The sequence below is a fragment of the Camelina sativa genome, chromosome 13, assembly GCF_000633955.1.
Source record: "Camelina sativa cultivar DH55 chromosome 13, Cs, whole genome shotgun sequence".
NCBI lineage: Eukaryota > Viridiplantae > Streptophyta > Magnoliopsida > Brassicales > Brassicaceae > Camelina > Camelina sativa.
In genome coordinates this window covers 1,643,311-1,658,054 of record NC_025697.1, presented here as the reverse complement: position 1 = coordinate 1,658,054, position 14,744 = coordinate 1,643,311, and the positions used below count along the sequence as shown (strand labels likewise).

Genomic DNA, 14,744 nt, shown 5'->3' with positions numbered 1-14,744 from the left:
CACACAGCTTACAGAATTCGTTTTGGGTGATTATCTTTTTTTTTTTTTGTTGTTGTTGTAAATCTATCATCTAAAAAAGGTTCTTAAACCTACCTAGTAAAGATGCTTTATAAAAACAGTAGTAGTCATGTTGTTTACACTCATTATCATTAGCAGTAGTACCATTTATTTCCATAACTTAAAATAAAGCAAAAAAAAGATAATTAGATAGAGAGAGAGAGATTTACGAAAGAAAAAAGATACTAGAAGAGATTTCATTATCACTAATAGTGACAATTACTTACTGCTCATGAAAAAAGCAAGTTGGACTTGTTGTGTGTGTATGTAATAAAAACGCGTTTAAAAAAATCTCATCTTTTGACGATACGATTGTTGTCACCGTCCTAACTTAATTACAATTAAAAATTAAAAATTAAAAATTAAAATTTTTGGTTCAATCTCTCTCTCTCTTTCACATTCACTGATTCACACCACCACCACTGTCTCCGCTTAACAGATTCGCAAAACTCAAAAATCAAAAAGTACACAAAAAGAATTCTCAATCTGAATCTCTCTCTCTCTCTCATGGTGAAGTTGTGTGGCACCTGAAACAGAGAGAGAAGCTTCTTTCTTCTTCTTCTTCTTCTTCTTCTTCAGCAGTGTTGCGAAACAAACCCAGTGAAGCTGCTTCTTTCTCCATGGGGAGAAACTCTCTCGCGCTCGAGATCGATGACAATGGCGGCGCCGGGAGAGACGATAATCACAACCTCTCCGGAAACGGAGACTTATCTTTTCATTCCGTTCGAGATCGACTCCGTCTTAAGCGGAATTCAAGCGACAGGCGAGATCGATCTCACTCTGGTTTGGATCGGCCTTCCTTGCGTAACCGACCTCATCACATTGGCCGATCGTTGAATCGCAAGGGTTTGATTTCGTTGCTTAAGCCTCGCGGCACCTGTTTGCTCTACTTTCTCGTCGCCTTCACGGTTTGTGCGTTCGTTATGTCTTCGCTCTTGCTTCAGAATTCGATTACTTGGCAAGGGAATGTTAAGGGAGGGCTGGTGGGTAGTCGAATTGGATTGGGGACTACGCTGAAGTATGTTCCTGTTGGTATTGCTAGGACGTTGATTGAAGGGGGAGGGCTTGATCCCTTGCGTTCCGCTGTTAGGTTCGGTGTTCGTCCCCCAAGGCTTGCTCTCGTGAGTTCTTTTCTTATATATACCTTTTTGAATTTATAACCCTATTTTCTTAAGTGCTGCGATTGTTAGATCCACTTGAGTTACTTGTAGACTAGTGTTCACCACTATTAGACAGATCCCGGTGGCGCCTCTTACAGCTTTATGATACATGTTTCTATCTTTAGCACTTAGGGTTCCGGAGTTTTGATTGTGGAAACGCGCTACATTGTTCATTATGTTTTAATAGAGGAGCCTTCCAAGTAGTGCTGATTCAGACTTTAGGAAAGGTTTTTGTTTTGGAAAAGCGGCTTGGCCAAGATTCCCTGGGAAAGAGATTTTCTTTTAGAAAATTTGATGTGGACCCTCTGGTTTATGTTCTTTTCTCATCTTAGCTAAAGTAGATTACCACCAGCAAGATTGAATTAGTCAGTAGGACTTTATGGGATCAAGATCTAAATTTTTGTGTTTGAGTCTGAGCCAATGGAAGAACTAATATAGTATTTTAGCAATCCTACACGTCCTGACTAGACATATACAGGCTCATGGGAAAGTGCCATGTGCTTCTGTTAGATGCTGCACCTTGGGGTATTGGTATGGAATTGAAGCTAAATTACGTTGTAGTAGCGTTAAGGAGTCTGCTCGCATATTATTCTTGAACTTGAAAGTGGTTATTTTGCAATTACTTGCATGGTTAATTAGTCGTTTCAGTCTAATAGGAGTCATGTCTACATTAGCTTTGAAAATTTACCGTTGTTATGTATATCAACCCTGTTTTATTCTCTCTGATCGATCGCATATTATCCTTTCTGTCTCTGTCTCCATGCACTTTCAGTTTATTCATCTGTTGTATATATATTATGAACGACAGGTACTAGGGAATATGAAGAAAGATCCCCGAACACTAATGTTGGTCACAGTTATGAAGAATCTTCAAAAACTGGGTTATGTGTTTAAGGTGAAACTTTATGGCATTTTATGCTTGCAGCTCTAGCATTCATGTTGAAGCTTTTTTTATCCTCTCTTAATTATGCTTAAAGCAGAATGGATTCTCTAATTTGTTAATCGACCACAAATATGCAGTGAAGTGTGGATACAAGCTTATATGTGTCTTATTTCCCGCATCTCTTAGAAAAGCTTGTGACCTTAAAAGTTGTCAGGTTTTTGCCGTAGAGAATGGTGAAGCACGCTCATTGTGGGAACAGCTAGCTGGCCATGTCAAAGTTTTGGTTTCAGGGCAGTTGGGGCACACTGATTGGACAATGTATGTGTCCTAGAAACTCTTTGAAAACTTTCTTATTGTTTTCCTGGCCAGATTTTCAAATGAGATTATTTGGCAAATGATTCTCGGTTGCTTTATTAAAGATTTTTTGTTTCTCCCACTCCACCTAGATAAATTTACAGTGATTCATCTTCTGCAGCTTTGAAGGAGTTATTGCTGATTCGCTTGAAGCAAAAGAAGCCATTTCAAGGTGGGTAAATTAAGTTTAATTAGCAGCCTGCTATCAGAGTGACTTTTTGTATTGCGTACTTATACTGGTTGTTGCTGCCTAAGATGTGAAAAAGTAACAAGCTGTTGGGCTTCTCAGAATTTTGCAAGTTACTTCTGTAGTTAAGATTCTAGGATGATAAAATTATATATGCAGCCTTATGCAGGAGCCATTTCGTTCTGTACCACTTGTATGGATAGTTCATGAAGATATTCTTGCAAATCGGCTGCCTGTTTACCAAAGGATGGGCCAGAATTCTCTTATCTCCCACTGGAGAAGTGCTTTTGCGAGAGCAGATGTGGTTGTCTTTCCACAGTTTACCCTGCCGGTAGATTCCTGTCCGCAATAAGCTTACATTAGTGTACAAAAGTGTGGGTTTTGTGTTCGACTAAGTTCTTATTATTATTTGTTCAGATGTTGCATAGCGTTCTTGATGATGGGAACTTCGTTGTGATTCCAGAATCTGTAGTTGATGTTTGGGCTGGGGAAAGCTACAGTGAAATCCATACAAAACAAAAACTAAGGGATATTAACGAATTTGGCAAGGATGACCTGATCATCTTAGTGCTTGGGAGTTCCTTCTTTTATGATGAGTTTTCTTGGGATAATGCCGTGGCAATGCACATGTTGGGACCACTTTTAACACGATACGGGAGGAGAAAAGATACCAGCGGTTCCTTTAAGTTTGTTTTTCTATATGGTAACTCTACCAACGGACAGAGTGATGCTGTACAGGTAAGAAATATTTTGGTAGTATTTAATCATATCTTGTCCTTCCTAGATGATTAGGAACTATAGTTTCCGTAATCAGTGCAATCCACAGATGCTCATTGGTCTTGTGCTACTAAAAACACATTATTATTTTTCAGGGAAAGAATATCCTCAGACAATTTGATTCGTCTGTATGTGACTAGTATTGGTTGAGATTGTATACGAAGACATAATTTTGTGTTAATACATGAATGCAGGAGGTTGCGTCGAGGCTTGGATTGACCGAAGGCACTGTTCGGCATTTTGGTTTGGACGAGGATGTGAATAAAGTTCTACTGATGGCAGATATTCTTGTTTATGCTTCGTCCCAAGAGGAACAAAATTTTCCTCCATTAATTGTGCGAGCTATGAGCTTTGGCATCCCAATCATAACACCTGACTTTCCTGTCATGAAAAAATATGTGAGTACACTGAAGTTAATAGTTTCCAGATCAGACAATGCCAGACACGTTGTTTGCTTATTTGCGGACCTTTAAATGCAGATGGCTGATGAAGTTCATGGAATATTTTTTCGAAGAAATGATCCTGATGCATTGTTGAAGGCTTTTTCACCCTTGATATCAGATGGAAGGCTCTCTAAATTTGCTCAAACAATTGCTTCTTCAGGGAGACTCTTAACTAAGAACTTGATGGCAACAGAATGCATAACTGGTTATGCTCGGCTTTTGGAGAACATACTCCATTTTCCATCTGATACTTACTTGCCAGGTTCTATTTCTCAACATCAAGTGACAGCATGGGAGTGGAATCTCTTCAGGAGTGAAATAGAGCAGCCAGAAAGCTTCATCCAGGACTCCGCTTATGCTTCCATTGGAAAATCCGGAATTATTTTCCAAGTCGAAGAGAAGTTCATGGGTGTTATTGAGTCAACAAACCCTCTTGACAATAATACCCTATTTGTTTCCGATGAGCTTCCTTCCAAATTAGTCTGGGATGTTCTTGAAGAGATCGAGGGAGCTGAAGAGTACGAAAAAGTAGAATCTGAGGAGGTATCAAATTTTGCTGCCATCAGACATATTTCTAGGTTCTCCCTAGACATTATTCTGTGAGTCTGGTTGAGCTGCATTGGTCTGTTATATTGAATTATTTCTTCTTTATCTGATATGTAGCTAGAGGACAGAATGGAAAGAGATGTTGAGGATTGGGAGGAGATATACCGAAATGCTCGCAAATCGGAGNAGCTAGAGGACAGAATGGAAAGAGATGTTGAGGATTGGGAGGAGATATATCGAAATGCTCGCAAATCGGAAAAGCTAAAATTTGAAGTGAATGAACGGGATGAAGGAGAGCTAGAACGAACTGGCCAGCCTTTATGTATTTATGAGATTTACGATGGAGCTGGGGCGTGGCCCTTTCTGCATCATGGCTCTCTGTACCGTGGTTTGAGCCTGGTAAGCTTCACTATTGGTTTCTGATTTTCAACCGACAGTTATCTAATCTGCATAAAGTACCAAGGTTAGAATTGTGCTTAATAATATTGCTGGTCTTGATTTTTGGTGATATCTTCACTTTAGTCCAGCAAAGATCGAAGGCTAAGCTCAGACGACGTAGATGCAGCAGACCGATTACCTCTACTGAATGATACCTATTATCGAGATATCCTTTGTGAAATTGGAGGAATGTTTTCTGTCGCGAATAAAGTTGATAGCATTCACATGAGACCTTGGATTGGATTTCAGTCATGGCGTGCTGCTGGTAGGAAGGTAGTTCTTTAAAAGTAGTGTTGTAGTGTGTTGATAACTAATTTACAAGGTTACAGTTTATGAGTATCACTCTGTTTGAATTATTTGAATTACAGTTTATGAGTATCACATATCCAGATTTACATAATTACATCCATTGTTCTACTGTTTGATGACACTTTTGTTGTGGAGACAGGTCTCGTTATCATCTAAAGCTGAAGAGTCTCTGGAAAACATTATAAAACAAGAAACAAAGGGGGAGATTGTTTACTTCTGGACAAGATTAGACATTGATGGTGACTTGTATGGAAGTAAAAATAAGCTCACATTCTGGTCTATGTGCGATATCCTTAACCAAGGAAACTGCAGGTACTCCTCCCCGCGTTAACTGTTACATAATGTATGCTGATAGTAGCGAGGAAAATATACAGATGCATAATTCTGAACTTACCCATATCTTTACATGACACATGCCGTACATAAACTAACCAATAATTAATGGTGAGCTCACATCGGTTTCTCGTGTTTTAAATTGATGCAGAACCACTTTTGAAGATGCATTCCGGAATATGTATGGGTTACCAGAACACATTGAAGCGCTTCCTCCCATGCCTGAAGATGGTCATCACTGGTCTTCTCTCCACAATTGGGTGATGCCAACTCCGTCTTTCCTCGAGTTTGTCATGTTCTCAAGGTAAATATTATTCCCACTTATTCTCCAAAACATCCACCATATCCCCCAAACTCACTGCCCCAGTTTTAACCGCAATCACAGGATGTTCTCGGAGTCTCTAGATGCGCTGCACAACAATACTAACGACTCCAAAAGTTGCTCATTGGCTTCATCGGTACTCGAGGTAAAAATCCCAGTTTCTTACTTGTGACTTTGTACTCCAATATTTCACAAATATCTGATTGTTATGATTCTGTTTTTTCAACAATAAGTAGAGAAAGCATTGTTACTGCCGGGTTCTGGAAATGTTGGTTAATGTCTGGGCATATCACAGCGGGAGAATAATGGTTTACATAAACCCAAGAGATGGCACGCTTGAGGAACAACATCCATTACCACAACGAAAAGGTTTAATGTGGGCTAAGTACTTTAACTTCATTTTACTGAAAAGCATGGATGAAGACTTAGCAGAAGCAGCAGATGATAAAGACCATCCAAGGGAAAGATGGCTATGGCCATTAACCGGGGAAGTACACTGGAAAGGCGTTTACGAGAGGGAACGTGAAGAAAGATACCGATTGAAAATGGACAAGAAGCGTAAAACTAAGGAGAAACTTTACGATAGGATCAAAAACGGTTACAAGCAAAAATCACTCGGAGGATAAAAGCAGAGATCTGTTCGTGTGCATACAAGTCCCGGGACAAGAGAGCTTAAAGAGCGAACGGATTAACTTGGGCTCAGTCTCGACGAGAGTTTATTCTTTTTTTGACAGGGGGAAACAAAACACATGGAGATATCGAAAGCAAAGATTCACTCTTGCCATTGTCTGGAGATTATAGGAGAGCTTAGATTTAGAATTCATTCTTCACCGTCAAAGTAAATGTTTCTTTCAAAGCTCTCTTTTTTTTTTTTCCCTTCAATATTTGAACTCGGTAAGAAACAAAAGCATTCATGTTCTTAGCCACTGATTTAGGTTTTTATTTTTTTTTTATCTTTCATGGTTTTTGTATATACATTACAATTTCATTGGTTTCAGAATAAAAAAAGGCAATTTTGATGTTGATGCTGCATAATTTCATTCAACTTATTATCATCATAACTCGACCAACCTGGGTCTCTCAACCAGACCAGAGGCAGTCTTTTCAATTATTTGAGATCATATATGAAAACAAGGCAATGGAGTTTTATTTTCAAGATATGTGATATTACAATCATAAATTGCTAACAAAAAAAAAATCGCTAAAAGTTCAAGTTTCTAAGCAAGAAAATAGAAACTACAAGGTGTTACATCACTTTTTATCATAATTTTTTATAAAAATAAATAAAAATAAAATGGACTTTGGAAAAGTGAGAGAACCGTACAAACGTTGAAGATGACAAGACCCAAGACCAACAATGCCAACGACCGTCCTGAATGCAGCAGATTCACTACCTCGTGTTTGATTGTCATAGAGAATCTAGTGGGAACCCTCGACAAAAGAAAAAAAAAAATCATTACTAAAGCTCAGTACCTAACTTATCTATCTATATCTAAAACCAAAAATAAAATAAAAATCTATATATATCTCTCAATAATGTAGACAAAGGTGTTCGAAGACAGATAGATTCACATGCAAATTTTGGACTCGATCGACGCTTCAACAAACCCATTTTTGCAATCTAGTAAACATAGAGGGACCAATAATAATTAAATCCTACAAAACTTTAGAAAAGCTAAACCGTGCAAAGCTTCCCTTTCTTTCATGTCCACATCAAAACTGACCAAAAGAGCTAAACATTTATTAATCGTCAATTGGATCAATCGGAATAGTAACGTAACGACTTCGCAAAATTAAATGGTATGGGGACAAAAGGAAAGAATCAAGAAAAGTCGATGGGGTTTGGTTTGGTAAGTTAATGGTCCCAATACTTTTTTCAAAATTTTCTCCAAATTGGTTTGGTTTTACCATTTAAGCTATATGTACTGTAGCTCTCTAATTTTCCCAATCACTCCGAGTTCTCGGTATCGTTTTGGTATCCTATGAAAAAGGACATGAAGTGAAATGTAACATCCCGATTTTTATACTTGGGCCTGTTTATTCTGTTACTAAGATCAGTCCATTAAAAGGCCCAAATGGAGCAAAATGATTAAAACGACAAAAGGAATGTCGTGTGTTGTATATGTATCTCCTTCTCCATTTTGCCGTCAAAGAGAAACGCAGACCTAACCCTAAAAACACACTAGCAGCTTGATCTTGATCCTTGGAGATCTGAAGTCGTGATCTTCTTGTTGGTGATGTTGTTACTAAGAAGAAAGTTATCGAGAGGCATTGTTGTTGTCGTGAGTCTTGTGGAGAAGTAGCGTTGCTTAGAAGAACGTGAGCCTTCACAGCCGTCGGTCACCACCGCTGGTTAGTCTGCCACCGTCGGTAACCGGAGATGTCAGGCATTGTCACCGGAGAAGTCATGGTCCATCAGATATATCTTTAAGGGTAAGGAAACCCTATTTTCTTATGTAGCTTGCACAAGAAGTTACTGACCTTGTCTTATGATTGTTGTTGTCGTTTCGTTGTTGAGCTATGAGGACCTAACCGCTGAAGCTTGAATGACCGTGTCGATGTCAAGCCGCCGGTCAGATCTGTCGAGAGTAATTGCCGAGAAAGGTAATCGGCTGCACCTTATCTCGTGTCGTTCGTTAGTTAATGTTGTGTGATGTTGATTATTAAACCAAAGCTTAAACCAATCTAAACCAGAATTGTGTACTAGAGTCCAGAACCGAAATTAATTATTGGGACTGTTTGTTGACTTGTCTTGCGTTGTTGTTCACGTGTGTAGTCGATGGTGGAGGAGTATGAATATTCTGGTCTGGTTTAGGGATTTCTGTTAAACCGAGAGCTGGGATCGTGGATTTATTTGTGTACTGGTGGTTAATATTAAATAGTTAGATTTGGTTTAGTTTAATTATTAAATCATTCTAATTAATTTAATTGGGGGAATACCAAATCAGTTTATCAAGACTTAGAAGTTGGTTTGGATATTAGATTATATCATGGAATTATTATTTGGGAATAATCTTTAATCCGTTGCAGGCCAAGATTGTTGTTGAAGTGGGTCTTCTGTTGAGGCTAGTTCCACAATCAAATGGCTAAGGTGAAGGTGGTATTTGCGGATAACAGTAACCTCTTTCCTTATGTACTTTTTGATAGTTGTTGAGTATAAACTCAAGAATTGTTCGTTGATTGAAAGTGTTTGTGTGGATTTGTGTGCATGGTAAAATAGGTTGTTAGTAACATGATATATGTGAAGCACATTAGCTACATAATCTGATGTTACAAATTAACTTACATATATTATATTATAAATATAATTATGAACATATATGAGAATGAGAATGAGAAAGGGAAAGATACTTGAGGATGTTGGACTGTTATGGACCGACGGGTTCATTGCAGGTCATAAACCGCTGACGAGCAGGGAAGAATCAAGCTATTGGTCGTGGTCTTCTAAGAAAGGAGGTTTGGGAGCCAGAAAAAGTGTTAATAGCCAAACCTATATGGAACGTAAAACTTCTCAAATAATATAAAGGAAACAGAAATATTTTAATGTGGTAGTTGTCACGAAACTACATAAAATAATATCGGAGTTATTGATGAAAAATAAGATGTTTGCTTGTTTGTTTGATTGACAAACATTCTGAATCTAAGCTAAGTAATAATTGTTGATTATATTTGGAACGTTATAATTGTATGTCCAGTGGGCAGAGTTTGATCTCCTCACTGAGTAAACTTGTTTACTCACCCCCTTATTTCCCTTTTTCTCAGGTTAGTAAGTTCAATTGTTGCAGTTTGAAGTCTGTTCGTTGGTGAATTTTAAAGAAAGAAACGTTTTCGGCCAGACCGAATGGATTACATGTTGTTCCGTCTTTTACGACGGTACGGGTGTTACATTTGGTATCAGAGCCGGTTAAGGCCACTCCGGTTCTGACCCGGAGGGTCAAGATTTCAAAAGGATTTTTTTTTTCATTTTCCGAATATCATGTCATGTTCGAAATTCTTGTCAAATTGTTCCTCATTTTCAGCTTACTGGTTAATTACACCGATGAATAGAATACTACTCCCTCTGTCTCACATAGTTTGATGTTTTAGAGAATAATCTTTGTGTCTCAAATATTGATGTTCTGAATATTTTTAATAAATTTTTGTTTTAATAATTACTGATGTTGTAGAATGTATGGAGTGGGAAAGTGGGAAAGTGAAAAAATATCAAAAAATAAATCATGAGAGGTCATAAATAAAATAAAAAAATTACAGAAAATAAAATTAATCATATATTCCCTTTGTCTTGTGTAAAATCCTAAACATCAAACTATGTGAGACTGAGAGAATATTAATTTCTTACACATCATCATCATATACATACAATACAAAGCAGAATATTTATTAATTAATCTACCTTTTTAGATATTTAAGCTACAATGCTAGAGTGTTGATATATATACCAAATGGTTCAAATTTTCAACAAGAACTTGCAAAAAAATTAAAAGCACGAACGCTTAACAACAAACGTTTTTTTTTTTGTTGTCAACAACTAAAGTTGTTAAAAAAGATCAATAATAGGAAAAAAAAAGTGGTCCAGATTCCAGAAAACAAAACTTGTCCATGCATTTCTGCGTAAGGAACAGTTAAACACATAGTATTTGTTACTCGTGTTAAAAAAAGGAAAAGTTAAAAAAATGGGAAAAGATACCAACAAAAAAAGACAGTGAGTGAGAGAGATTGAGAAACTGGGAAAGATCACAGAGATTGTTTCTTTATCTGTACCTCTTTTTTTTCTGGGGGGAGGCTTTAACACTGTCTGATATCGCCCAGTCGCATCCACAGATCAACCCTACATCACACTACATGCCTCCATAATAGTCGACACGTGGCAATTCTTTTGATGTTTAGATTCTCTGCACACTAATTTTACCTTAATACCTTTGCAACCATGTCTGTATACACTCATACATCATGTATATGCTGACTTCTAGATTCAGTTCAATTATATATAATTATTCAAATATGTATGGATACTTATTAAATGTATATATATATAGATACGTATTATGTATGTATATATTCGCATGAAGAGTCTATATACACATGACATGTCTCTATAGTTTCTTTAGCGGTACACGACATAAATTCTAACCAACCTCTACGTTTTAGATCTAGAGATTAAAAACTTTGAGCTAAAATTTGAATCCTATATATCTGCCTAACTATTGATATAAAATTTAAAAGAAATATTTATTATGTACTTGTTCTTATATTATGCATGTTACTCCTTGATTATTTTGAAACATATGCATGTTACTACTTTAACCGAACAAATTTGCATGTAAGCATGTTAAAGGGGATCTATTATACTCGCATAATATAACATTTCTGATTCTTTTCTAAAAGTAATATTTATATGCATGTTTATAAGTCTACGTTTGCATTAATAAAGGTTTGATTTTTCGGAAAATGTGTTCTTTGAATCTTTGCTAAAGTAAAATTACTTCTATATAGGCTCCCTATTCTTGATTTGATTCTTCTTTTTAGTGGACGTAACTATCAATCTAAAACCATGAATATATACCCTCTTTTCGACATTTTCTTTAATTCTTCATTTTCCAAAGATGACTTTTCAATCTCTCGGTATATAATTATATATAGATGCATCATGCATATTACTACGTAACTGTTTCTCTACAGTAGAAACAATTCTTAAAATTCTATATTCTTTGCTTACCTATGGAATTTTCTTTAGTGGCTAGCTTTTTAAGCTCCAAGTAACACACTTTTTTTCTTGGTTCGTTGATAAAAGTAAAAGATATTTAATATATAAAGAAACAATGTATTTTTACTGACATAAAAACAGTAAAATTTATAGTTAAAGTTGGTGTATACGTTTTTTTAAGGAAGAGCAAATCATTAAAAACTGTGCATATACATTGTAAATTTCCTCTAAGAAACTTATTATAGTAATTTTTTGTTTGAACATGCATGTATGAAATTTCATTACCACTATTACGTAAAATTAAATAAAATAATAACAATAGTTGACAAAAATATAAAAATAATAATAGCATAATCATATTTAATATTAATAATTAAGCATCTAAACTCTTGTGAAGTAGTAATAAGTAATAACAGATTTACTTGGCATATGACTTAGTTTAATTATCTGTCAAATGTAAATGAAGAGAAGTAGTAGTAGATTTTATTTCTACCATGGCTTATCTTTCTCTAATTATAATATATACACATATACAACAAAAAAGGCATGTATGTAAAGACAGAAGCACATATATATAAGAAACCTACAAGTCCACTTCTCTAAGAAGATTTGTTCAGGCACACGCCAAAACACAAAACACACAAAAAAAAACAAAAAAAAAAACCCTTTCAAGAACATATAAATTTAATATTTCCATTAAAAAAAAAGGAATGGATCTTGGGTTAATACAAGATCTGCCCATCTTGAAGTTCCCACCAGCCATCAAGATCCGATCCAACACCAACATAGATGATGATGACTGCGGCGGCTGCACCACTCCCACTTCCTCCGACCACAAGATTCCTCCCACCATCGCAACTACTCCTCCTCCTCCGCCGCACAAACCCCGTCCACCTTCTACGCCTTCGTCTCTCCGCGTCAGATCTTGCAAGAGGAAGCTTATGACGTCACTACCCAAGTACGAGATCATCGTCAACAAAGATGAGATCGAGCGCTTCTTTACCTCCGTTTACAACCAGACAATGACGTCATCCACCACCACCACCACGGTGGCCACGCGGCGGAGAAGTTTCCGTTCTTGTTCACGAAGATGATCAATAATTGAGAAATCTCTCATTAAAGGTTCCATAATTTCGAATAGCTTTTTTTCGAATTTTATTTATTTTTATGTAATGTTTTTTTTTTATGATCAACTTTACACGTCGACCCACTCTATAAATATACATGTGCGATCGATTGATGGAATCTTTTTTTTCTTTTACTAAATTGTGCTTAGCTGTTTTGAAAACGAATGAACCCATTTTTCAGTAATTTTTATCGACAACTTAAAATAAATTTACAACAAGCCGCATGCACAAGTATGTATATATCATCTTTTAGTAAAAAAATGAAGTTATAATATATATTTCGACTGATGAAACTGAACAGTGAAAGCCTATAGTAGCATTTACCAATTTGTTCAGTGTGGCCAAAAAGTACGTTTTTTCATCATTAGCTGATTGAGGTACTTTTTTTTGAGATTGGATATATGAATCTCTTGAATTGATCCAAAATAGTAGTATGTGGATTATGAAATTCTGTGTCATGGGTTATGATGGTAATTCATTAAACAAAAGTAACAATTTCAAAATAATACTGAATAAAAAAGAAGAGGAAAAGGAGAGAAAACGAGTTGCCTTTGCAAGCAATTATTTCTGTCGGCCACGATATATTTCTATTATGTGATACCATGTTGCGCATAATTATGCCTTCCGATCTAATTTTACATAAACATAATTATGATGATATATAGTAAGAGAATTATGTACTTTATATGACATCATGTCTACTGAAACTGAAAGTCAGACATTTCATAAAGGTCATATTGAAAACTTTGAAAGACATTAGTAAAAAAATGAAAAGGTAAATTAGTCAGGTTATAAAAATGATAATAAACAGTTTAGGTGAGTGATTTGATTGTGGTTGGATGAGATATGTTGTAATGGTTAGCGTGTATTACGTGTGTGCTTGTGTAAGAAGCCACGAGAAAGATAATGATGCCTTGATCCAACTATTTTCAACTCTCTTTTTTATATAGAAAATAGATTGTTGCTTATTTTGCAAGCTAATATATATATATAAAAGTAATCAAATAAAGTTTGATCGGAAATTCATGTTGATCTCTGACATTTTTGGACCGACATGAAGAACGATAAATACGGCTTTGGGATCTGTAAATTAATGTAATGTAATGAAATTTAATGTTATGGATGACGTCGCGTAGAAAAATTAATCTACAATTCATTAGGGGTGCCCATTCGTCACGTACTCGGAAGATCGATCGGGTGGGATTTTATTATTACTAATAAGTTTTATATGTTTGAGAAACAAACATTTGATTATAGTATTTTCAAAAATAATTCAGCAGTAATCTTGATTTGTTGGGAGGATTGAAAAAACCAACACATATGGTTTGCAGCTTAATCTGTTGAGCTAATGACAATTACGTTATACCAGAACAATCACCTAACATAAAATTCACTACCATTGCCACGATTACGACAAAAGAACATGCATGCAGCAGCAATATTGAATGGTTGTTGAATTTAGTGAAGCAGTGATGAAGGCCCATAAGTAATTCGAATGGTTTGTAATGTCTACCATGCATGCCACACAATATCCACGTTGGATTATTCTTAAAACTAGCTGTAAAGAAACTGTGAATTCGTCTAATCACTACTACTATGCATCTGTCACAGTTGAATTTATGACATGGAGTAGTTACTTCTGGACATTGAATTTTTCATTGAGTTACTTCTGGACATCAACACATATGATTTGTTGTTGTTACTATGTTACTAACATATTATTTTGATAAACTGACCTTTAACAATGGGTTGACATTGAACTTATACAAAAAAAGAAAAAAGAAAGAAAGTACGAGAACTTATACAAAAAAGGTTAATTAATTGATACAATAAAGTTTACATTGTAGATTTACTTTTGATGGAGATCTTGTAAATGCAATGTGGATAAAGGTGGGTAAGCACGATGATAAAAAAAACACTTAGATTAATTGTTTGTTAATCGTCTTTGATCCGGTGTATATTATATTAGATCGTGCGTAAAAGTGCCTGCAATAAACTGTAATACTTTTATACACGCCGTAAAAATCACCATGATTGTTGTATCTGAGTACATGATATCAAAAACATTATTCAATATATTAGTATTCCCAGTCCCATACAACAT

At 35.9% G+C, this 14,744-nt stretch overlaps 2 protein-coding genes across 3 annotated transcripts; both read left to right on the top strand.

Moving 5' to 3' along the window:
* LOC104734459 lies at positions 441-6,834 on the top strand. 2 transcript variants are annotated; one of them, XM_010454043.2, is made up of 15 exons: positions 441-1,178; positions 2,026-2,112; positions 2,315-2,418; positions 2,576-2,626; positions 2,801-2,972; positions 3,059-3,379; positions 3,613-3,816; positions 3,898-4,404; positions 4,525-4,593; positions 4,666-4,806; positions 4,930-5,118; positions 5,294-5,466; positions 5,639-5,791; positions 5,873-5,954; positions 6,046-6,834. In XM_010454043.2, exons 1-15 carry the CDS (start codon positions 678-680, stop codon positions 6,433-6,435), a joined length of 3,144 nt encoding a protein of 1,047 aa, XP_010452345.1. In that variant the 5' UTR covers positions 441-677; the 3' UTR covers positions 6,436-6,834. The 2 variants fall into 2 exon arrangements, with proteins under 2 accessions (XP_010452345.1, XP_010452346.1); XM_010454044.2 differs by lacking the exon at positions 4,525-4,593 and having other exon boundaries at positions 4,597-4,806.
* On the top strand, positions 12,143-12,824 carry LOC104734457 (cyclin-dependent protein kinase inhibitor SIM-like). Its single transcript, XM_010454042.1, has one exon. It carries the CDS (start codon positions 12,224-12,226, stop codon positions 12,605-12,607), a length of 384 nt encoding a protein of 127 aa, XP_010452344.1. The 5' UTR covers positions 12,143-12,223; the 3' UTR covers positions 12,608-12,824.